The sequence below is a fragment of the Cuculus canorus genome, chromosome 2 (genome assembly GCF_017976375.1).
Source record: "Cuculus canorus isolate bCucCan1 chromosome 2, bCucCan1.pri, whole genome shotgun sequence".
Taxonomy (NCBI): Eukaryota; Metazoa; Chordata; class Aves; order Cuculiformes; family Cuculidae; genus Cuculus; species Cuculus canorus.
The window spans coordinates 65,527,270-65,551,368 of record NC_071402.1 but is presented as its reverse complement, the minus strand read 5'-3'; the positions used below and the strand labels follow the sequence as shown (position 1 = coordinate 65,551,368).

Below are 24,099 nucleotides of genomic sequence, written 5' to 3'. Positions count from 1 at the left end.
AAACAAGAAAAATGAAGTAGAATAAATATAGTAAATGTCAGGCAAATGCTTGCTTTCCTCCACTTTTTAAAACAAAGAATCCAAACAGGAAAAATTTTCTAAGGACTCTTCTAAAAATCTAAAAGGGAACTACTGTGCTGCATAAAGAACTCTGTTCTTCATTAGGCAGCCAATGCTAGCCCTAATTACCTCTAATAACCCTGATTTTATTTTGGTATCACACTTACATTGATCCAAATGCATTTCTGATTATTACTTGAGATAATGGAATCAGTATCTGACTTGTTACCCTGATGCTGATTTACAGGCTGTTTTGAAGAGGCTTTAGTGGATTTACTGTAAAGATAAAGGCACATGTAAAAGTCATACCCAGTAAATGCATAGTGAAGTGATACATGAACAAAGATCATTGAATCATAGAATCACTAGGTTGGAAGGGACCCACTGGATCATCGAGTCCAACCATTCCTGACACTCCCTAAACCATGCCCCTCAGCACCTCGTCCACCCGTCCCTTAAACACCTCCAGGGAAGGTGACTCAACCACCTCCCTGGGCAGCCTCTGCCAGTGCCCAATGACTCTTTCCGTGAAAAATTTTTTCCTAATGTCCAGCCTGAATCTCCCCTGGCAGAGCTTCAGGCCATTCCCCCTTGTCCTGTCCCGTCACTTGGGAGAAGAGGCCAGCCCCCTCCTCTCCACAACCTCCTTTCAGGTAGTTGTAGAGAGCAATAAGGTCTCCCCTCAGCCTCCTCTTCTCCAGGCTAAACAACCCCAGCTCTCTCAGCCGCCCCTCATAAGACTTGTTCTCCAGCCCCCTCACCAGCTTTGTTGCTCTTCTCTGGACACGCTCCAGAGCCTCAACATCCTTCTTGTGGTGAGGGGCCCAGAACTGAACACAGTACTCAAGGTGCAGTCTCACCAGTGCCGAGTACAGAGGGAGAATAACCTCCCTGGACCTGCTGGTCACGTCATTTCTGATACAAGCCAAGATGCCACTGGCCTTCTTGGCCACCTGGGCACATTGTGTCTCTTGACATCATCTAACTTAACTGAAAGTAAAGCATCCATTGCAAACACTTAGATGTGGGAGATCAACAGATTAATCTGATGTATTTGAACTTGGAACAACGAGGTATATTCTTCAACGTCACTGAGTACCAGAAATCCCAGGGTTAATGGAATGGGTAACATTTCACAAAATAAAAGAGAAGGACAATATGGTGTTTCACAAGAGGGGCTGCCTCTTTTATTCCCAGCGTCACTTTAAAGAATGACGTTTTAAAAGCGAGAAACAGAACTGAAAATAAAAAGTTAAAATATAAAAACCTTTAAAACATAAACTAGAATTATTCTGAAGAGATTGGCCTACTGTGAAAGAGCTGTTCTTTAGATAAAACTGCAACACAGTAAAAAGTTAAGAACAGTTCCAATTATGTCTGCACTACCAGTTCAGATAGCAAGTGGTTCTGGAACAAAAATGATTTCATTCCCAAAGTTTAACTGATTTCTAACTAGACTTTGGAATTGAAGACAGACCTGCTGAGATCTATTACCATAAGACAATTGGAGTAATAAGTTAACTGGTTCGACTTCTCACCAGAACAGATAAGGAACACTCAGAAGTCAGGAAGGGTCCAAAGGCAGTATAAGGAATGGCCACCTGCCTACTGATATTTGTAAGCTTTTCCAGCACACACTGCAGAGGACAGGCCTCAGGCAGAGTACAAGGTGACTCTTCTACAGTAGACAGAGCTAACAGGTACAAAGAGGAGACACCAGAAGATTTAAGTGGTCTCTAATTTAGGCTTTAAGCTCTACATAACTGGTGTGAGACCTGCACTCTGCAGAGCAGAAGAAAGGGGAGTGCAAACAGGAAAAACAATCAAGCAGCCCTGTCCAAGCATGCAGATACAACCTACTCCTAACAGGCAGTCTAAGACTTGGACCAGGGTTGCAATATACATTCAGAAGGCAATTAGAGAAAAAAAGCTGTATATTTAACTATAACTCTGGTTAACTGCGCATGCTTAAATGTGCAGAGTCAGCACTGGCAGCTCACCTGACAGTTGAGTTTAACAAGAATAAGGAGCCCAAAACAATCCAGTACTCCACCTGCAATCCCAAGCACAGAAGAACTCAGGTACTGGTATCTTCCCACCCACCCCCAGTGTCAGAGTGAAGAAAGTTGTCTCATTATCCTTCTCCTATGCCCTACCCCAACTTCCATCCCTCAGTTCCAGTATATTCAACTCCAACTAAAATGTATAAAATACTTCATATTCCTGGAACTGGAGAATTAGAAAAATATTTGACATTTCAAACTAGCACAAAAGTTGCTTTAATAAGTTACATGTCAGATGTTCCACTTGCCTCAGCAGAAAACAGAAAATTCCACAATCAAAATGACTAAAAGCTGAAATAAAATGTTGTAAATCTGTTTTGCACAGACAGACCTGCTGTCTTTGCTACAGAGCAAATCTGTTGACATTGAATATCTTAACACAGTGATCAGCTCCACAACTTGCAAGCTGCAACCACTCGCTGCTGTTCTGATCATTATGTCCAGCTCTGCCCGCATGATGTCTCCAACATAAACGTTTCACAGCAAGAGCATGACTTCGGCTGCAAGAAAAATAAATCCATATGTAACTGCAAAATGTCAAACACAGTTGGCCATGTGAGTGTAAACATTAACATTTATATAATTACTGCTCTTCTTTTAACATTTCCAACTGAGGAAAAATATGACTTGTGACAACCAGCAGGTATTAACTTCTTAAAATAAGTACAGCCATTAACACTAATGACATTTTATCCTCTCATTTATCAATAATTTAAACAGCTATTGATTTCAAGTTTTACCACATTAGTCTAGCATCTCAGATACTGAATTATGACAGATTTCTGGCTTTTAGCCTGCAATTTCCTGTTATCTGGTGTCTCTTCCAAATTTACTGCAAGCACACATAGGCCAAAGTTACCATCAGCTTTCATTTCTAGCACTACCAATGCCAGTATGTGAAGGGAGAATCTAGGTGAGCGCTCCAAGTGAAATGTTCGAAGTCTCTTTACAGAGACAGTCACTGCTGTCCCTGCAGCAGCTCCACACACAGCTTGTCATTCCTTTGGTTTCTGCTAGATGCTGCTCTTGAAAGCTTCCTGTCACTCACTCCAAAATGTTTTGCTAATGTATGTAGGCAGTAATTCTTTCCCACCCTCTTCAACATTTTTGATTATCTTATTTTATGACTAAAGGTAATGCAGTTTTTTTTCTTTTTTTTCAGTGGGGAGTAACACTTCTCAAAGCATTCGCATAGCAGGAAGTATTTTGGGGTTTAACTTGCTCCCTCCTTTGTTTTCATTGGGGCTTGTTGTTTTTTATAATAAATCTAAATAACCGATATTTTTATTTCCAGGTTTTGCTTAAAGACATGTTTAGACTTTCAGGAATCAACCTTTTCCTAAATGGGTAACAATTTTTGACATACAAATAAACCAATTTCATGCTATTTTATACTGTAAGAACAAAACCCCAGTACTGTAAAATATCAAGAATAATATTTTCTTGCTCCTAATTTACTTCAAAAAACATACCTGTCATCAATCCCAACACACAAGGTCCAGTCAGCTAGTGTTGGTTCTTGCCCACTCTGCTTCCACGTGTACAGGACAATCTTCCCATTCTCTAAGCCTACTGCAATAATATATCTATCAAGAGAGTAAGTGCATTAGTTCTGAAGAGATTACAGTACACGGCCCAGTGAGGTTGGCTCTAATGCAAGTTAAAAGAACTGGCACTCAAAAACACCGTGTTGCTCCTTGCCCTCCAAATCAATATTTACTTTTCTATTTTAAAAACAAACTAATTTTTTTTAAATCACCATTTAAAAAAGCTGCTTAAAAAATGAACAAATTAGAAACCTGCAAAACATATATGGTGAGGAAAAAAATTAGGGGTTATTACAACATCAGATCGGTCAATACTGTTGGAATAACGAATGTGGTTCAGGTGTGTTCACGTCTCACCCTCCCTATTTTTCTCTTGCTACGCTGTTTGGAGAAGTCACTGTACACCTGAATACAAGGCTAGGAAAGGAAAATGCAGAGTTCAGTCAGTCAAAGAACGGTCAAAATATTTGACACGTAAATTAAACAGGTAGGAGCTGTTTAGCCACAGAAAACTGACTTAAAGGGGAAAAATACTAATTCAAATTAAAGACAAAATGGCATTAGAGAAAAACAGCAATACCTTCCATCAGGAGTAGGCACACGGCTGATATTAACAGCAGTAACAGAATCCCCGGCATCCAGTACAGTTGAACAAGGCTTGATTGAAAACAACGCATTCCCTTCAGCAGCCACTGATAAATCGCACTGGCCCCAGATAATGACCTGTAAGAAAGAGAATCATCTAGGAATTTTCACTTTAATCTTTTTGTAAATACATTTACAAAAACATGAGGAATAACCTAGCTAAAATACTTCCAGGGCACAGAACAAAGTCGATGACCCCAAAAATAGTAAGGAATGTCTATTGACAACGATGCAACTTTTTAGACAGTCTGTCTGATTTCATTAAAGACACTGACTACAACAACAGATTCTGTTATGAAAAGTAAAGAAAAACTTACGAGACCTGTAAGAGTTATGTGACATATGCTTGTCTTACTGTATGAAAAAAGAAGGGAGGAAGTCCAGCTGGCAGACCACAGCCTCATACAAACATATGCAAGCACTTTATTTAGCATATGAAAGTCTCACTGATTTCTGTGGTAATACACACAATAAGCCTTCTGCATATTTAAAGAATACGGGCTTATGAGAACACAGCATTTGCTAACTTAACATACATTTAAAATAATTCAGGGCTTTTAAAATTCCTTCTATATTAATTACCTTTTTGTCTCGACTGCCGGTAATAAAATACTTGCTATCTGGTGTCCAATCACAAGACCAAATGATTCTACTGTGAACAGCTGTATTTTTGTCTGTGTATGCACAGCAACTGAAGAGTGGTCCTGGAATTAAACAGAGAGGAAAACCCTTGCTTCAACTACTTTGCATATTAAAATTGTTACTTTTACTTAACTCTATGTAAGAACTGCAAGAGTACTTGGACATTATTCCACTCACCTTTAAAGCATACTTAGCACCACATATGTATTTTTCCAATGCTTATCACAATGATAATTAGCACCTGTTCAAGACCACATCACTCAGCCATTATAGCACAGGGAGCAGTAGGAACAGTTTGATCTCTCACACATATATATGTTTCAGAAGAATTTAACTCCAAGTATAAAACCTTCATATTCTTTGTATACGAGTTTTTCAGAAGAACACTGACTACATAAGGTTTAGTGTAGCGCAATGCTTACCATGTCTACACATATCCCAAATAATTTCACTACAGCTCCTATTTCCCAGTAAAGCTCCAAGAGCTCAAATCGTAATGATCTAATTGTAAAGATTAATCTGCTCACAAAGAGAGATGCTGTTATTTCAATATGCATACAAACAGGCAATAAATCCGATCAGCAGATCAGGAAATGAGAAAGCTTTTCCTAAGTAGAAAAGGCTGTCATTTTGGAGCATAGACTTTGAATAACCACTTCTTGGTATGCCAATACCAGCAGTTCTGCTTTATACTGACAATGATGTTCTTTGTAGACAGAAATGTTATTGATGAACAGATGAAAAGAATTTCCTATACTTCTTATGAGAATTCATATTCTTTATCCTGAAACACTGTGCAACTACTGTGAACAATATCCTAGGCTTCAGAGTAGAAGCCTGAACAGAAGAAAAATCTCAAAGCAGGATACAACTGGACGCTGTTTGAAGGGGCCAAAACTCACTGCCAATTCTCTAGGAAAACACTACAGAGCACAGCACTGCTTATGTGCTATTAAGCCAACAGTGCAATGATAATAATTTTCAGCACAAGCATCTGTTCTAGAAAGCCATTAAAGTGTCTAATAGCAATCTCCTTATGATTCTCCAAAGCTCAAAGTCTTAATGAGAAAGTCAACCAAATCTTTACTATCAGCTCTTTTTCCAGACACTGCCAGCACTAGTCAAATTAATCAATTGTGTAGGATTACCAGAAACCCACACCAAAGACTGAGATTAATCCTGTCAAGACACTGAAAGTGTCATGCCCTGCAAACAGAGACAAGGCAGCTCTATGCAGAACACAGCTGTAGCAATGAACCTTCCAGCCTTGCCTACACAGAACATCAAGATGAAGGTTTTCCTTGAAAGAATATCAGTTCAAAGTTCAGGCATTACACCCTAGCATGTATATTGGATTTCAGTAAATCTGAGACATATAATCACAAGCAGAAGGCAGGAGGATGAATAGCAGACTTCACTGCATCAATTAAACAACATTTAATTCATTCTAATCTTAATGATTATATTCTTCTTCCACATTTTAATTCCCTTTCTAGCTTTCCTAGACACCATTAATTGCACTTCTTAAAGCCACAGTAGTCTGCAACACTATTTATTTTAAGAAATTGTAAGGAAAATGCCCATTAAAATATTCCACCAATCATCATTCAAATATTTGAAAGCCAAAAGTATTGAACAAACCGCGAAGTCTTCAAATGTGTATATCCTCCTCACATGCCTTACCAGACTCCGAGTCTTGCTTCCTCCACAGTGACCAATTCCTATCTCTAGAAACTGCTAATAAAAATTTGTCATTAGGAGAAAATGCCAGCTGAGTAACAGTCAGATTGTGAAATGACAAACTCTGCAATTTCTTCCAAGAAGTAGTGCTCCATAAAATAATTGCTGCATGTTCCTTTTTGGAAGCCTGTATTGGTGGGAAAAAAAAATGTCAGTGAGAGAGAATTAATGAAAGCAAATATAAAAGTCACATATTTCAAAATCCTAAGATGTTAGGGAGCTTGTTTCACGGCTAGCAATCAAGTTAGAGACAGCTTTCTTCTGGGAAGTTTCAAGATTGTTTCACTATTTTCTACTAATGCTAAAAATATATCAGTAAGAAAATGCTTTATACCTGTACCTGTTACAATTCATCTTGCCAATATCTTCAAATTAATCATACATAAATTATGAATAATAACTTATCTGCATTCACTCTCACCTTTTCAATGCAACTGCTATCTACACAAAATCTTTCACACTTAAATGAAAGAACAGAATGGGACCCAAACTGAATTCTGACTCCTGCTCTGCCAGCCCTAGAAATCTGGTGGCACTTTTCACTAAATGGTGCTAGAATCTTTTCTTACCTTACATGCTGAGGCAATTACAGTGTTTGCATTATTGCAAGCAACACAAAAAATTTCATATCCATGTCCATATCTGAAATAAATATGAAAAGATATTTAACATATCACAGTAGTTTTTTGCCGTATGCATCAAGGTTATGTAGATTTAAATCCCTTTACAAAAATGAAAGGCATCTGCCAGGAACTTCTCACCACTGTTTCAGTATTACATCCTAAATAAATCCTATAAAACTTCAGCATTCAACTTAAAAATCTGCATAAATTCTTTCACGTTTAGGAACTGACTACAGAATAATCTATCTACTCCATTCCATAGTGGAGTGGACTAGATTCCAACACTGCAGAACCTACTCTAATGATTAACAAAGCAGGCTAAATCAGCAATTAATGTATTCTTATTTTCTTATAAAGCATTTCTACCACTACCCATAAAAAAAATCAGAAGCCACATGTTTGAAGAAATACAAAAGACCACCAAAGAGATACACCACACTCAGCCAAAGGATGCCTATTCTGTCAAACAGTAAAAGAAGACTTCTGAATTGGAGAACAACAATCATGTTGCAAAGGGAAAACAGCACTGAAGAAACCACAAAGTTTCTAGCTTTCTCCAGAAACACATTTTAAATCAGTTTTTACTGGAATTCAAGCTCACATGTTCAGACTGGGATTTAACTAATAAACAGAAACTCCACACAAAATAGACTGGAAGTACAGCAACATTGGAGATGTATCTATAAACAATGGACAAATGCCAGCTAAATACCAGTTGCTGGGGGGAGATCCTTTGATTCCTAGGGATGGGTAGTTCTCTTAATAAACTCCTTTGCTCAGCAGTGTTGCAAAGAAGTTCCTACATGGCATTGATGTTCATGGGGATTTCACTGGCAGCCAGAGTAGACGTCTGTTTAAATGACCAATTACTGTGTGTATCAGTTGAACACAGTCCAGAAGAGTAACTGCTGGGCACATCCCATGGACAGAATCCAACACTCACGTGTGAAGACTGAGAACGCATTGGCTTTTCATGAAGGGTATCTGTGCCTGGGCCTTCATGGGGGACAGGGACTGATGGCTGCACTTAACTGGAATGTTCATTTGCAAATTTGATTGTATCTTGTAACAGTGAAGGCAGGACTCTGTGTCTTCCTCTTAATCTGACACAAGCAGGAGTTTTATCACAATACTTAGTTTTAAAGCACATTCTGGAAGACTGTGTTTTGAATTTTCTAAAACTGAGAAGTATTTATTCCACAAAGTATAAATTTCCTAAAATTCACTGAAGGAAAAATAACCTGTGGAACAACTTGTGAAACAAGTCATCAGCTACTTTAGTTTTATCTCCTAACTATACTGTTGAAGAGCACATGAACGAAACATTTTGAGCTTCTGCATGCAACTTTGTTCTTGCTAAACAGAAGCACTAAAATGCAATCTTTTTCTTTAAATTAAAATAAAACCTAAAATACTCTATTTTGCAAAGTCACCTAAGAAGGACCATCATAGGTCAGACTGACAGCCTATAAAGCCCAGTGCTATCTCCAGTAAAGAGAATAAAGTTAGTGGCATTAGAAGATGCTGTTTATAAGAGTGTATGAGCCTTGCATGTATAGAAGGTTCAATGTTACCCCTTTTCCCTGCCCCTATACATGCAATCCAATCCCTTCCTTATACAGCACAATATCAAACAAAGTTTCACAATGGAGAGAATCAACAGCATGAACGAATAATGAAATGACATTTTCAAATGCAAGCAGTTTTGCCTTAGCAATGTGCAATTCATAGCAATTTTTTATGCACAGGTAAACTAACTGGACTTTCAAAGCGTCTAAACAAATGATTACAGTAATTTTCTACTGTCAAAAAGGATCTGTCAAGACTTCCAAGCATATTATTTGGAATATACATACACATAAACATAAATATATATGTCAACACTCAAGCTTTAATCTCAGCCTGCTGCATATAATGTCTCTACAGTAATTTTCCAAGAGGATAAAGATTAGCATACTCTCACAGGACTTATCATATTTTTATTTTAAAGTTGTTAGATTATGTAAAAAAATTCAGCAAGTTCTTCATACCAAAACCTACTCAAGTAATCACTTTTCAAAACCCAACAGTAATCCTTCAAAACTTGGTGTCGAGTTAGATCTGGGAATACACAAATGTCAAGGACAAACAAGCTATTTTTAGCAAGTCAGCTCCTCACAGTGTTTTTCTGCTGCTATGGCAACTTGAAATCTACATTATGTGATTTCATGTTACTTCATTCAAGATTATCCTAGGCAAAAAAAATGAAAGTCTATGAATACTTTACGTTTTCTTGTCCTCACATAAAAAAACCCTATCATTAGCTGTATCTCTAAAATCAGGAAAAATTGTTCAGATCAGTCACCTGAAGACCATCGTAAAATCCAGTTGTTTTAATGAATGCAGAATATAAATGCAGACAGGTAGCACTCTTGTAGCAGAATATCAAAGATTAATGTCTCAACTAGACTATGAGAAAAACGTCAAAGGCAAATGAAAAATTTTGGCCTTGGCTCCTTTTCAATACTTAAAAATTCCTCATCAAACTTCTTAGGTGAGTGGGTGCATCAGAAGCCCTAGCATGCACAAGAGAAGCAGTTAAAGGTAACAGTTAAAAATTACAAAATGTGCAGATACAGTCTAATAGCAAGTGCTTCCGTCTTGGAAGCACTTTTGAGTACAGACACAGTAAAACAGCTCATAAATACACAAAGGAGATTAACTGCCCAGGTTGAAGGTAAAACTGAGCTCTCACTAAACCTCCTAGTCAGTCAAACAAAAGCAACCTGCAAACTGTTTTCCCCTTATTGCCCTCCCTCCCCAGCTGAAGTCACAGAACTGGTGATGTATAAGGGTAGCTGTAATCATCAGCAAAGGTTCAACATTCTTTTTGTTCCTGCCTGAGATCACACTTTTGGGAGATTCGGGTAAATAAACCTATAAGAGGTTGAGATGTTTCATTTTTTTGTGATGTACTAAGAAGATTGATACAAAAACTTTGAAGATCATGCAAGCGTAACCTAGTATTACCAAGATCCCCAGAGAACAAATAAAGTGACAGCCTTCATTTGCAAATTGTTGTCAATCTCTGAAAAGAAAGAAGAAAACACAGCTGAGGAATTCCACAACCCTGCAACCTCAAAACCATTACTGACATGAACACATAACACTATTATCTTTGTGATGTCCACAACCTACTCTGCCAGCATTCAATACCCAAACCGAGTTCATAACCATCTTACTCAACATTCACCACTTTGCTCAACCACTAGACACATCCTGTTTTGGCTGCTGTTTCCATCTATTGCATCTTACAACTCTGTTAGGCTTTAGAAGGAAGCTCCTTTGATGCCTCAGCCTTTACTTCCAGGCAGAAAGACAAACTTGGCCAGCAAGTCTGTGTCCTGACCAGAAAGAAGCAGAAAAATCCTTGCATGGACAGACCTTTAGTACAGGCAAGGTTTTAAGCAGCTGTGCTGACCAGACAGACTTATGCAAAGACCACAGCATGGAAAGACAGGCCTATGTATTCCAGAGTACAGATAACACCATGAAAATGTGACACAGCTCCTTACACCAGACCAGAAATCTTGCTACTCTCTTGGAACAAAGAGGAAAAAAAGCAGGCACTAAACAGATGTTCAGAAGATAAATATCCAAAGGGACAATGAAAGTCTAGTCTTCACAAATTCAAAAGAATAACTTTCTGCTAAAAAACATATATTTCACTGGTACAGAAACAATGAAATAAAGTTCTGTGACGCATCAGTCCTAACTGCCATTTTCTGTATTTTTTCCTAGTTTTTCATATACACATAATTCATTTACACTATAAGCAATATACTGCACACGAAGTCAAATCAGGTAATAAAACAGGAAGAGTTGCAAGACCAGATTACGTTAATATATTGCAATAGCTTTCTGTAAATTTTGTTAATTAAATAAAAAAAGAAAATTAAAACTTACAACTTCTGAATTTCAGGCCACAAGGTATTCTGCAGCAAGTGATCCTCTGGAGGAGGTTCTAAAAGACATTAGTACAACATATTAAAAATTGGTACTAAATACTCTAAAAATCTACTACACAATGCTTCAAGATTTTATCCAATAAACGTCATTCTCTATTTCCTACAACAGAAATTAATCTCATACCTGTAAGGATCAAGGGTTGAAAATAAACCTCAGGATACTGATTCGAAATAGTATTAAATGTTTCTTCATCCTCAGCTGGTTGCACAGCCATATCTCCTGTTCAAAGTAAAGACTTCATTAGGTAGGGAGAACATACTTAACAGGAAGGGAAGAAAAATAGGAGCACTTAACTATACAAGTGAAAAACATCAACTGTTTTTACAATATAAGTAACTGAAGTTAGTTTTCTCCGCTTCCAGATCTAAAATAATATGAATATTAGAATCAAGTTATCTTAGGGAAGTTTCATTCCCTCTGTCAGTTGCAGGGCTCGTGAGAAAGTAGAAAAGAGTTTTTACCAAAATATATTTTACAAATTACTTCAAGTACAACAAAGCTACTTTTCTCTCACAGAAGATTTGGGACAATTAAGCTATATTGTCATTGAAGATCTTGGAAACAATGCTTCTTAAAATGCTACCTTTTTCAATTCACACTTTCTGATAAAGCTTTAAGCAGAAAACAACCACCTCCAACCTCACCTGTAGATTCCAGTGTAAGTGCATTTTTACCACAGACTTCTTTAAACACCAGATTACCAGTTCCATTGCCAGTCTCAAGATACTACTCAGTTATTTTTATCACTCTAGAGAAACGTTTGTCCCTTCTTCCTGGTCCCCCCACAACACAACCTTCATTATACCTCCATGAAATTCACCCAAAACGTCACCAGCCTTTACAGGCAGAACATTAGTTACTGTTGGCTAAGTAATTCTTCCTTCTCAAACATTTTCACAAAGCATCGTTCACCTGAAGATTTATGGCTATTTTCACTGAAACAGAAGACGTGAATGATCCCACCCAAAGCTGCATTAATTCTACAAACCTCTACAAGGGTGCTAATATTTGAGGAGAGTGTGAAAAGGACTCCAGAATATAGCTTTGGAGGTCAAGGTATTTTCCAGAGAAACCACAAGCAGCATAGTCCTGTTTTAACAACTCTGAACCTAGTTTTCACAGTACAGTACTCAATACTATTTTTTTTGGCTAAACATTATCAGTTTTCTCTAGGATGGGGGAAGGGGCTGTGCAGGTGGTGAGCATGGAGATAAAAGGAACACCAGCAGGCGAAGGAATTCAAAGACTATCCTGCCCTGGCTACTCCCAGACCCATCACAAGACAGCAAGGAGCCCCATCATCCCTCTGAAACTCAGCCAGATCTGTCAACAGGAGAGGCTCTTGGGAGCACTATACAGACTGAGTGAGGTTACTTCCCAAGGGGGTATGCAACAGTATGTGAGGCATGGAAAGAACATTTTGAGTTCGCACAAGACATCGGGAGATGTTTAGGGGGAAAAAACAAAAGCAGAGAAGGGAGGAAAGAGGCTCACTTGTCCTTGTTTTTATTTTTAAGCACCATATTTAGATGCTATCAGAGAAACAAACACAATTTAATTTCCAAATTTTAAACTTGCAGTAAAGCTTACAATGGCAGACCTAACAGAAAGATGTATGCTAAAACAATCATTTAAGATAAAGTTTCACCATAACCTTTACTTTTACCTTTATTAGCCATACCTTCAAAAACAGCTTTATTGGATAATCCCAAAGCTGGCACACTTGCACCCTCTGGAAGATCAGATGATTGCTGAATTTGGAGGAGGGAAAAAAAAAAGGTTACACACATTGTCATGTAAGTTCAGACTTTAAAGGCCACAGTGTAAGGAATCCCTGCCACGAAGATGATCAGAGGACTTGAGCATCTCTGCTATGAGGACAAACTTAGAGAGTTGGGGGTTGTTCAACCTGGAGAAGAGAAAGCTCCAGGGATACCTTAGAGCAGCCTTCCAGTACCTGATGGGGCTACAGGAAAGCTGGGGAGGGGCTTTTTACAAGGGCATGGAGTGATAGGATGAGGGGGAATGGCTTTAAATTGGAAGGGGTAAGATTTAGACTAGTCATTAGGAAGAAGTTATTCACTATGAAGGTGGTGAGACACTGGAACAGGTCACCGACAGAAGCTGTGTATACCCTCTCCTTGGAAGTGTTCAAGGCCAGGTTGGATGAGACCTTGAGCAGCCTGCTCTAGTGGGAGGTGTCCTTGCCCATGGCAGAGGGTTTGGAACTGGATGATTTCTAAGGTCCCTTTCAAGCCAAACCATTCTATGATACTATAAAAAGAGTGAATCCTCTAGAGAAGTGAAAGGAAGCACTTTGAAAAACTCTCAATCACCCAGAACATACCCTGGACAAAACTCTGCCAGAAAAAAAAGCTTTTCTAAGGCCTCTGCTCAAGAGTTTTGCTGTAAAGCATGCATCTTCATCCATAATTACAGGTTTTCTTCCACAATGTTATTTATTCTAGGATGTACATAATAATTACTCAACTGAGAACAGTGCCATTTCTAACACAATAGGACTAGGACATGGACTGTTCCGAGGTGAAATAACAAAGCGGCACACTGGAAAAGAGGACAGAGGGTGAGTGACTGTAACCACAACTTTAAACACAACCCAGTACATAGCACAGAGATGTGGCTGGAGTACATGCATTTTTAGAGCAGCACAGAGGAAAGGCAAATCATCAGACAGAAAATACTTCTATAAAAGTAAGGGACAAAAAGCGAAAGAATAGGAAGGCTAAGTGAACTTGGGGCCCTTTGTGCAGAGATGGAAAAAGATCACATTTAAAAGCTGCAAAACCCTTTCTTACGGTGTCCAAAAAGTTCAAAGATAGATTGTTTTACAGAATCAGATTAATAGTTTAGGTGACAGTTTAAAATACTATGTTATTTAAATGAATGTTCATAATTTGATGAGAAAATAATTCAAACACACACCCCCCCCCCCCCCAGTCTAAGGCCTTTACAATAAAAACAGTACTTCATCAAAACCCAAAATATAATTCAATCCCATGGATTTGAACCAAATATAATCCTATTCAAGCCTTTTTAATACAAAGCTGGCTTTTTTCCTTTTTGAGTACTTTTTTGGTGGAAGGCATTTGAGTGAAATTAAGAAAAAAGCTTACCCACTTTAATGTAAAAACTCATTCACAGAAAATAATTTCAACAAAGCTACTTAAGAGTAGCGGTATCAACAGAACTCATAAAGCCTCCTTCTTTAAACAAAGCCCATTTGAAACACTTTGTGATATCATGAATCAAAAAATAGCACTCAGAGGAAAAGCGGATAGGGAAAATCTACATAAAAGTAAAATAATGACATCTGCCAGCATTATAAAAGCACAATGTTATTTGTACAATGTCATTAATGCAAATGCTAACAAGGTCTTACGGAATGAAAGCACTAAACAGCTACTTATGTAACTCCTTGCTATCAAAAATGAGTAGATTGCTTTCCCAGATATTTCAATTGTTAAATATAATGGAAACGCTAATCCACCTCTGAGAAGCTGCATAGAAAATAGCGCTTTTGAGGCAGAAATGCAAAGAGCATGCAAGGCACTGTACACAGGCAATTACCCTGAATGAGGTCTGCTGTACAAAATGCAGAGGAGAACAGAATTCGATCTTAAAGCGAACAGGGAGCAAACAAAGACAGCAATTCTGCCATCTTATCTTTCCACCAAGTAGGAAAGTATGCTTATCGACAACTAACAACTTGAATGTAAAGGCCTCAAGAAAATTTCCAACACCAAGAGGAAATAAACCACAAGCAAGTACATATTTATAAATATTTATATGCAACAACCAACAACAGTGCTGAAAGCTTTACCCAATTTCCAAGCATGCAATTAAAAAACACAACAGTATAACCACACAACAATAATTAAATCTAGACAAGACTACTACGCCCTTATTAAAGAGAAGTACATTCCCAGGCTTTATTGTTTGCTTTCAAATCACCAAGCGTGTTCAGTAGTCCACTTGGTCTGACTTATTTAAAATCTACTCATATACTTTGCAATATTCAGACACTAGGTCTTGTTGAGTTTCAAATAAAATCTGTTTTATAAGATACTACAAAAATACACAGGAAACAACACACATGGAAGCAGACAGGTTAAGTTTCAGAACTAAAGTATTAATTTTATCTACACAAAACAGGGTTGTTTTCATTTTGCATTGCCTTAGCACACTTACGTGGGAGCACAGCTTCTCCACTGGAATACCAGTGATGTTACTGAAATTTTCTATAAAATTCTTGGGAGCACTAAAAACTCGAAGTACTTTTTCATCTGCTCCTGACACGAACTGAAACCGTCCAATCATTGCCAGACAACGCATGTCATATCCATGTACTTGAGGCCTTGCAATTTCATGCCAAGTTACCTACAAGAACAGACATACAGTTAAAATACAACTCTCAACCAGAGAAACAGCAACATTTTGTGTTCCAAAAAGGTACTAATACTTTACGTGCTGAATTTATTAACATAAAGGAAAGTTAATAGCAACCTTCTACTGACATTCCTAAAACTGAAGTAAGCTCACATACATCAGTTAAATCCTATTTTCCACCAAACAATTCCAGTAATTATTAAACTGTGTCACCGCACAGTTATGTTTAATGCACTTGCGTACCTCTGTTACTAAGGGCACACCGCGCTTACTGTGACCTCTTTATACTAGACAGCCAGGAATAGAATGTAATTTGCTTAAGCAAAAGGACTGTATGCTACTTTCTACCTTCAAAAAAGTAGTTCTGAAAGACATAAGGAAGGTAACGATAATTACCTTCCTTCATCTGCCTTTCATAAATCACAGCAGCACTGCTGTCAGCAGGCTACAGGTTCCCACTTCCCTCCTTTCTTTAAATACCTGATTTTAATGGGACCACTTAATAGAAGCTTTGCAAAAAAATGACAAAAACACCTGGAAAGTCCCGATGATTTTATTTGTGTCTTCATTTGAAGTATTAAATTCTAGTTTCCCACAATATTCATATCTACACTTCAAATATTAATCCAGGAAAACTAGAACTAACAGCTGACCAGAAATTCGATAGACAAGTTAGTTTTATAGTCATATTAAACAAAGAATATTAGCAAAAAAGATATTACATTATTTTTTCTAAAAATCTAATTTAATCCGCCTATGAAAAAATTATTATTAAAAAATATCCTTTTTTTTCCTAGTAAGTATACTTTCACGAAAAGATTTCTGTGTCATTTGCAACTACTCCTACATGATAGGAAAAATACAGTGTGCACTTTTGAATTAACAGCTAGCAGAATTAGAATCAGACTACTGCAGTATTAAGCCTGGAAAACTGCAGCCAAGACAGAATTTACATTGTACTGGATATCATACAAACATAAGGACAGGCGTTACATTTGAGTGCAAAGTGGATATATCACACTAAAAACTCAACTGAGTTTCAAATGTCAAAGCTTCTGATAGAAACCAAATGGGATATTTGAGAGATCCTACAAATCTCATGTTTTCACAAAAGCCTGATTATTTTTCAATGAGAAAAACACATTAATTGTTAAAAAAAAAAAAAACAAAACGCAAGCAAGCAGTGCAATAAACCCTTCTTACCTTATACCAGGTGCATCTTTTCATACTTTAGAACACAGAAAATAACAACAATGAAAAAACCCCAAAACAAACCCAACCCACAGAAAAGAGGAAGAGAGGGCTTCATGAGTCATGCAATATACTGCTTCTAGAAAAATCAAGGTCCAAATCTGCATGACAAATTGAAGCTGATTGTTACCCCTTATTTCTGATACTTGAACGCAGTAGAATATCAGAATGGAGACTTTAAGAAGACATAATTATTTGCATTTAATACTTAGCTCTCTTTATATAGAGAAAATCATGAATATTGAGCTTTAATACTGACTTTTCATAAATATCTGAACTATCCATTGTATCTCATTAAGACAAACATCAGATGACACCTGTTATAATTCTACCATACCGAGTTCAGCATCTGAAAAGACAGTATGGCATTCTAAAAGCCTGTGTTCATTCTAAAAACCTGAGTTCAAGAGCAGCAGAACTACTTACCTGGTTTTCAGGGTCCAGAAGTCCTGAACACAAACCTTCAAATGACCCATTTGTATTTCAACCCTCCACCTCACCCCACCAAAAGGACCCCATGCAGCAACAAGTGTTGATGCTCCTTGCACTTACACCTGGTCAAACCAGCCAGACAGCTGCCAGCTTACATCATGTGCTAGTCCTGGACACTGATTCCATATGTCCAATCCAACACACTATCTTTTCCACAGAGCTGTTGCACCCTCCAGATTGGAGATTACGGAAAAAGGCAAGGAAGGAAACTGGAGATGCCCTTCTCACAACAAGGCCAAGCTTAGCACTTGAATTGGGACCACCACCACTTCTGTGTGGTCTGGAAGAAGGAAATGAAAGAATTGATGCCAAAAATCACTCTCTCAAAAACATCAGATACTCCTTCAGCTTTGATGAGACAGCTGTAATAGCCACCCTTTGCTTCTCTCACCTAATAGGACAGCTTACGCGGGACCTAACACTACTCCAATCAGTCTATTTTTTGCCAGTTTCCCAAACAGAACATCAGAATTGTTCTGCCAGAAAAAGCTATAGATGAGGAATATGCATAAGCAACTAGAAACAGGAACTTTTGCCTTCCTAGACAGGGTTTCCCACACCGAAATTTAGACATATTTTGGAACACACAAAGTTATTCAGGTATAATTCTTCCTGAGAAGTTCCTTGCACAGGCACCCACTGCACTCATGCAGTTCAGATAATTGTTCCGGTAAAACATTCAGAGTCATAAACAAAACAGTGTGAAAAATACAGTGAGAACTTTTCTTACATTAAACTTGTGCAGAGAAACACAAACAGAGTTGAGTTGCTTTCTGACTACCTGCAGCAGTGCTTAGCAAAGTGTTACACAAGGACAACAGATGGTTATCAGAATCAGCCACGTATTCATCCTTCTGAACTCTTGCAGAGCCTGGTTTTAAAGACCCTGGAAGAACACTAACTGAAGATAATCTGGAGGGGAACTCAGGATTAAATAGCAATCATGCTATGTGATTACTGAAACTCTGCCACTAGTATTTTAAAGTGAAAACAGCACAATGCCGAGTAGTGAAACCAAGCATTTATACAAGCAGTTTTGAACAGATCATGGCTTGGGGAAATTTAAGGTTTGAGTTATATTCAGGGGACTTGTTTCAAACTCAGGACAGACAAGCTCTTCTCGCCATGCTCACAAAATATTTGAAGATCATACCTCTGTCTCTTGTTTTCTTTTCCATGGAGCGAAGAGTCTAGTAGTTTGATCAGAACTAACACTGATGATAAATTCTCCTTCCGGATCCCACTTTACATCCTCCACACTGTTAAAATGTCCTGAAATCACAACTTCTGGAGTCCATTCTTTCTGTTGAAAAAGTCACAAAAGAAGCAAGGAGTTTCCAATTGACTGACTGTCATATTCTAAACCAAATAAAGGCATGAACTTCCTTATTAAGAAACTGGCGGGGGGAGTGGAAAAAAGACATTTGAAAACAGAAATTTTGAACTTGGAGTGGCTAAAAAGACAGAAACACTGATTCATTGCTCCGGACAAAAAGAAACTTGTGTTATCAGTTCAGCTGCCACTTCTGAACAAAGCATAACCACAAAGAAGTTCAGTCTATTCCACTGACTTTATGGTTCCCACAGGGAAGCAACAGGTTTCCGTGCTGGGAGATTGCAACCTCCCTTCTCTGCAGGAGCAAAATTACTACAGAATATTACATTCAGAGAACTACTTCAATCATTAATTTCAAATTGTACTGTTACACTACTCTACTAACAACAGAACTTACCTCAACTGACATATAAGCATAAGTCTAATACTACTACTAACAATAAAAAAACCCAAAACGTACCTTATTAACTGCAGTCTGTTTCCAAAGGTGTAGTGCTCCATGAAAAGCATGAGCAATGACCATTGAACCATCTGGACTAAACTGGCAGTCAAAAAATCCAAGGGTATTACCACCCACTTCACCTACCCGCACCTGAATTAATGAACAGAAGTGAAATATCCATGAAAATGGCCTTCCATTCATATAAATTCATCCCAAGCTCATGAAAAGAAAATTTAGCTATAGGCAAGAGTTCACATTACCAACAAAAATACACTTAAAGAATATTTTTATTGCAAAGTTAAGCACTAAACTATCATAGGACTTATAGCTGCATGCCACTTTAATGGACTCTCCTTTCATAAATATCTCAGGATAGCATCTCAGTACCCAAGGGGAAACAAAACACTATACCAGATGAGACGAGAACCCAATCTTTTGATGTTTCAGTCCAGTATGTTGGACGCAACAGTTTCTTGTCATCTGTTGCCCTGCTATTGCTCTTTTGCATAAAATGGAGAACCATTCCAAAGGAACAGAGGCTCTCAATTACTTTTCTTTGTCCTGCTTAATTTCCAAGATACACTGGCATATTTCCAATTCCCTGTTTCTCCATGAATCCCTGCAATTTACTCCACACTTCTGTGGAGTACTTCTGTGGCACACTTAGCTCTCCATTTTGTGCCTCCTTTGTGACTCGCATGTCTTACAGTTGCTCTTGTGCTCTTTCAAGTCTATCATCACATTAAAAATGATTAAAATTACGTTTGCGAGTTTCATTCAAGTGGTAAGCCCACAACTCCTTTCAAGCTAAAATCTTTATTATTCCCCCATTATCACATAGCTGCTTCTAAGGCCACAATGAAACAAAACTATACCTCATTCTAAATGGCAGTGGGGACTAGTATGCCCATTTTAATAGCACCCACTCTAAAAAATAGCACTCATACCAAAGTGACATGATATGCCATGCTAGAGGCAGAATTCTTGTCTCACTTCTGAGCATGTAAATGATTTTGTCAAGACTTCCAGTTCATCATACCAAACTCAAGACAGCAGAAAACAGCATGTTCCCCTTATGCCTTTCTTCCATGCAGGCTTCCAGCTCAGGTTTCCCCCTCTCAATGCAAAAAGGATTGTTACAATTAAAATTTCTGATCTGAAATGTGTGCTGCACATTTGAGGTCTAACCAATGCAAATGGAATGTAAAAAGAAAAAGTAGCAGATTGCAATAAGCTTTACTGCACAACTCATTTTTAGAAACTTGTAAATTCAACCACAACTAAGCAGCACAACTAGGGACAACAAATGGCACCCCTACTTGATCACCCTATTAAAAACAAATTTCTTAATACAAAGGCACAAGAGCTTTTCAATGGAACATCAGAAAAATTAATTCCGCTAGGGTAACTCTTCTTTTTTCCAAGAGAACATTAGAACTTACTTTGTGACAGGAAAGATCATAAGCAATAGTTGGCCTAACTCAACACAATTTCAGCCAAACTATTGCAATTTGGAAAAGCAGCTCAACTGAAAACAAAGACATCTATCAAAGCACTAGATAAATCTGGTTGTACTACTTGTTTATTTAGGATGATCAGCATTAGAACAGCTTTCAAAATACTACAGTGAAACATGAGTACCCAGCTCAAATGGAAAAAAATCCTAATGACACAGCCCATGAACAAGTTATTGTCAATAAAACCAGGCCTGTGAACTGCATATCAGCTGCTCTGTAGTAACTGATTGCACGCATATTCCCACAAGTATTAACTAAAAATAATTCAGAATAGTTCTTCCTCTTCTTACCAGGAGTACACAGTGTGCTACTATGCAGCACCTGGTATGCTATACTATGAACACCAGGACAGAAAGTCCCCGAAATGGTAATAAGGAAGCAAACAAGCAACAAAAATCATAACTTTATAGAGTTCTTGTCCCTTCCAGTACACATGTGACACTGGAAATGCATCTTTAGTACAGTACATATTGTGAGAAAGACTGACACTTGCCTGTTCTAGCCAGACTCCAGATTCCTTATCAGGCTCCCAAATGATCACAGTTTTGTCCATTGACGCAGACAATATCCTCATTGGTTGCTGCATGCTGCCATCTACAGTACAAGGAAAATGATTACCCTACAATCTATGAGCATACTTTCTAAAAGCATTTGGTCATACTGAAATCTAGGCACACTAAGAAAACTGTTCAGCATCAGAGACGTGCAGTGCAATACTTAAAATGCCAGACTTCACTGGCTCTACATTCTTAGAAAGTGTTCATTAGGAAGTATTGTATTTTTCAGCCATAATCTGTCAAGGGAAATGTAAAACATATACAAGAAAACAACCATATTCTACTGTTAATGCACTCCTAGTTGACATAGAAACAAATGTAATCTGGAGTAAAAGCTAAAGTTTCACAGGAGAGACTGCATAGCAGTTCTCAGTTCTATTCCTCAAATTATTTTTACAGAGAGATTTCCAGTTTAACGAAATCTCTATGCCAGCATTTGCTGTGTTTTTTTCCAAATTAACTTCTATTCTCTACAGACTGTAATAAACTCTAGTATCTTGTAATACATACAGCAGTATGGACTGCTTCCCAAAATGCAGTGAAATGCTCCAACCAACCACCCAACACACAACAGGGAAGAGATTACTGCTTCATCATTCCCTAGGAAATCCCTAGAACTGCTGAGAAATCTTTCTTGAGAACAGAAGCATTGGTGAGCATCTCTTGGGGTAGTATCTGATCTCACAACAAAGCTTCTGCATTGAAAATGTCTGTCTCAGATCAGTTTGCCTCTACTGAAGAAAATCTATTTTGGGGAACCTAAAGACAACAGAACACAAGCAGCTACATCATGCCTCTGCATACAGGCAAAACATCTGGAAAACTTTATGGTCTAACAGGACAGTTTTTCAGACTGCAGTGCAAGACGTGCATGACTATATTTTGCCTAAACCTTGCTTTAACTGGCAAATTCTTCTGTTGGTGTTAATAAAAAAAAAAAGGGAAAAAACAGATGACTAAGCCAATACTTCTAAAGCAAGTCCTGTTTCTTTCACTACAAGTATCTTGACATTCTAATTCCACTTTACTGTTCAACTGTTACATATACACTGGGAAAAAAACTGTGCTTTGTTCTGGTGAAGTCACCTGTCACTGATAACTCCAAAACGTCTCACAAAAAAGGCACCTCTGCCAATACAAGTACACAAGGGCATTCTGATGGGGCAACTATGCCAGATCAAGAACCTACTTCCCTTACACTTGAAGCAGACACAGACCAGCAAATCAGTAGCACAAAAAAGGCCGTTAGAATTTAAGGATTTAAAAAGAAACTAAAAGACTATGGCAAGATACAAAATTAAACTGTAAATAACATTTCTTTTTTAATTAGAGCCTGCATTAATCCCTTAAAGCTAAAAGCTAGCTAGAGGAAAATGAGACTCAAGGCCTTAGTTCCTGGCATGTTATTTTAATGCATGGATGACTGAATATTAATCTTCTGAACGTTGCTATTTATTCCTTTCTAGTCCAAGAAAAGGAATGAATGCTCTTGAGTTAACGCTGACCTTCCAAAGAACCGACATTTCCAGTATAAGTATCAAGGAAAAACATTATCACTATTAATCCATTCTAATTAATTAAACTAATTCTTATTCCACAAATTGCAAATCTGTTACAATAAAGCTAGCACAGCTCAATTATTTTATTTCATTCATTAAACAAAACACAAGGAAGAGAAAGTATCATGCAATACACAATAACTGACAGAGCCTGAGCCACAAGATGTGCTACTGTGGCACATTCAGCCAAAACATCCATTTACTCATAAAACATCGTTCACAGAATTTAAACATTTTCACAGTCCACAGTGACAAGTGAACATGCAAACAACACAAAGACATGTGATTATATGTATACAACACTTAACATAACTGCTACGTGCTTGTTATCTTTTTACCTTTGGAAAATGAAGTTTGCCAGTGAACTGCATACACCCAGTTTTCATGACCAGCCAACACAGACTCCAATGTAATTGCATATGTTGTGTCAGTATCTACCACAAATCAGAGAAAAGCACATTTCTTTCTAAAAGCCAAGACAGAGCAGGTCATTCATGAGATCTTCAGCGAAAAGAAATCAACTGCTTTCATCATCTACCAATATCTCAGCAGCCTATTGATGCTGAATAGCTCCTTGAAAATCTACTTTGCCACATGCCTCAAGGAGCAGATTGGTACTATGAGGGCAGCCTCTTGTCTCAGAGTTATGTCACAGAATCCCTGGAGAACTCTAAAGCAATTTTCAAATAAACTCTTAGACATTGACTCTACCCATACTCAACTTAAGCACATTTGCACCTTCAAATGACTGTAAATACGAGCACTAAGACACTTCAAACAATGAATCAGGATTTGCAGCAAGCAGAATGTGCACTTTTTACACAAAACATTATACAAACTTCATTATATTACTTAAGTTGCCTAATAATTCACCCTACAATGTCAGCACCATGAGCCTCTGATGTTACAATACTCAAACAGTACATTAAATAATTACAAAGAAAAATACTGGATGTAACAGGTAAGTATGCACAAACTTCTGTGCACATTTGCCTGTTACATCCAGTATTTTCCATAGGTTTAAGTAATTGTAGCACCTCTCAACACATTGAATTCAAAAGAGAATTAAAGGTACGTTATTAAAACGGAGGAGGACTGCACGACAGCTTACCTCCCACGAACAAATGTATTTCCTTGACTATGTGCTGCATTTGGAATATGTGTAACAATGCATGTTGATATTAAGCGCTCTCACTGCTTTACCATTTTT

The 24,099-nt window shown here is 37.8% G+C and overlaps 1 protein-coding gene across 1 annotated transcript in view; it reads right to left on the bottom strand.

Moving 5' to 3' along the window:
* Positions 1 to 1,219: 1,219 nt before the first annotated feature.
* The window catches only part of ELP2 (elongator acetyltransferase complex subunit 2), a 38,064-nt gene continuing 15,184 nt past the window's right edge, over positions 1,220 to 24,099 (bottom strand). Inside the window, exons 9-22 of the mRNA XM_054058278.1 lie at positions 23,228 to 23,323; positions 21,267 to 21,367; positions 19,275 to 19,406; positions 18,632 to 18,781; positions 15,538 to 15,726; positions 13,010 to 13,079; positions 11,452 to 11,547; positions 11,266 to 11,323; positions 7,267 to 7,339; positions 6,641 to 6,824; positions 4,898 to 5,019; positions 4,251 to 4,393; positions 3,596 to 3,709; positions 1,220 to 2,623 (exon numbers count right to left, since the gene is read on the bottom strand). Of these exons, the coding sequence (XP_053914253.1) occupies positions 2,467 to 2,623; positions 3,596 to 3,709; positions 4,251 to 4,393; positions 4,898 to 5,019; positions 6,641 to 6,824; positions 7,267 to 7,339; positions 11,266 to 11,323; positions 11,452 to 11,547; positions 13,010 to 13,079; positions 15,538 to 15,726; positions 18,632 to 18,781; positions 19,275 to 19,406; positions 21,267 to 21,367; positions 23,228 to 23,323 (1,685 nt within the window). The 3' untranslated portion in view covers positions 1,220 to 2,466. The remainder of the gene's footprint in view (positions 2,624 to 3,595; positions 3,710 to 4,250; positions 4,394 to 4,897; positions 5,020 to 6,640; positions 6,825 to 7,266; positions 7,340 to 11,265; positions 11,324 to 11,451; positions 11,548 to 13,009; positions 13,080 to 15,537; positions 15,727 to 18,631; positions 18,782 to 19,274; positions 19,407 to 21,266; positions 21,368 to 23,227; positions 23,324 to 24,099) is intronic.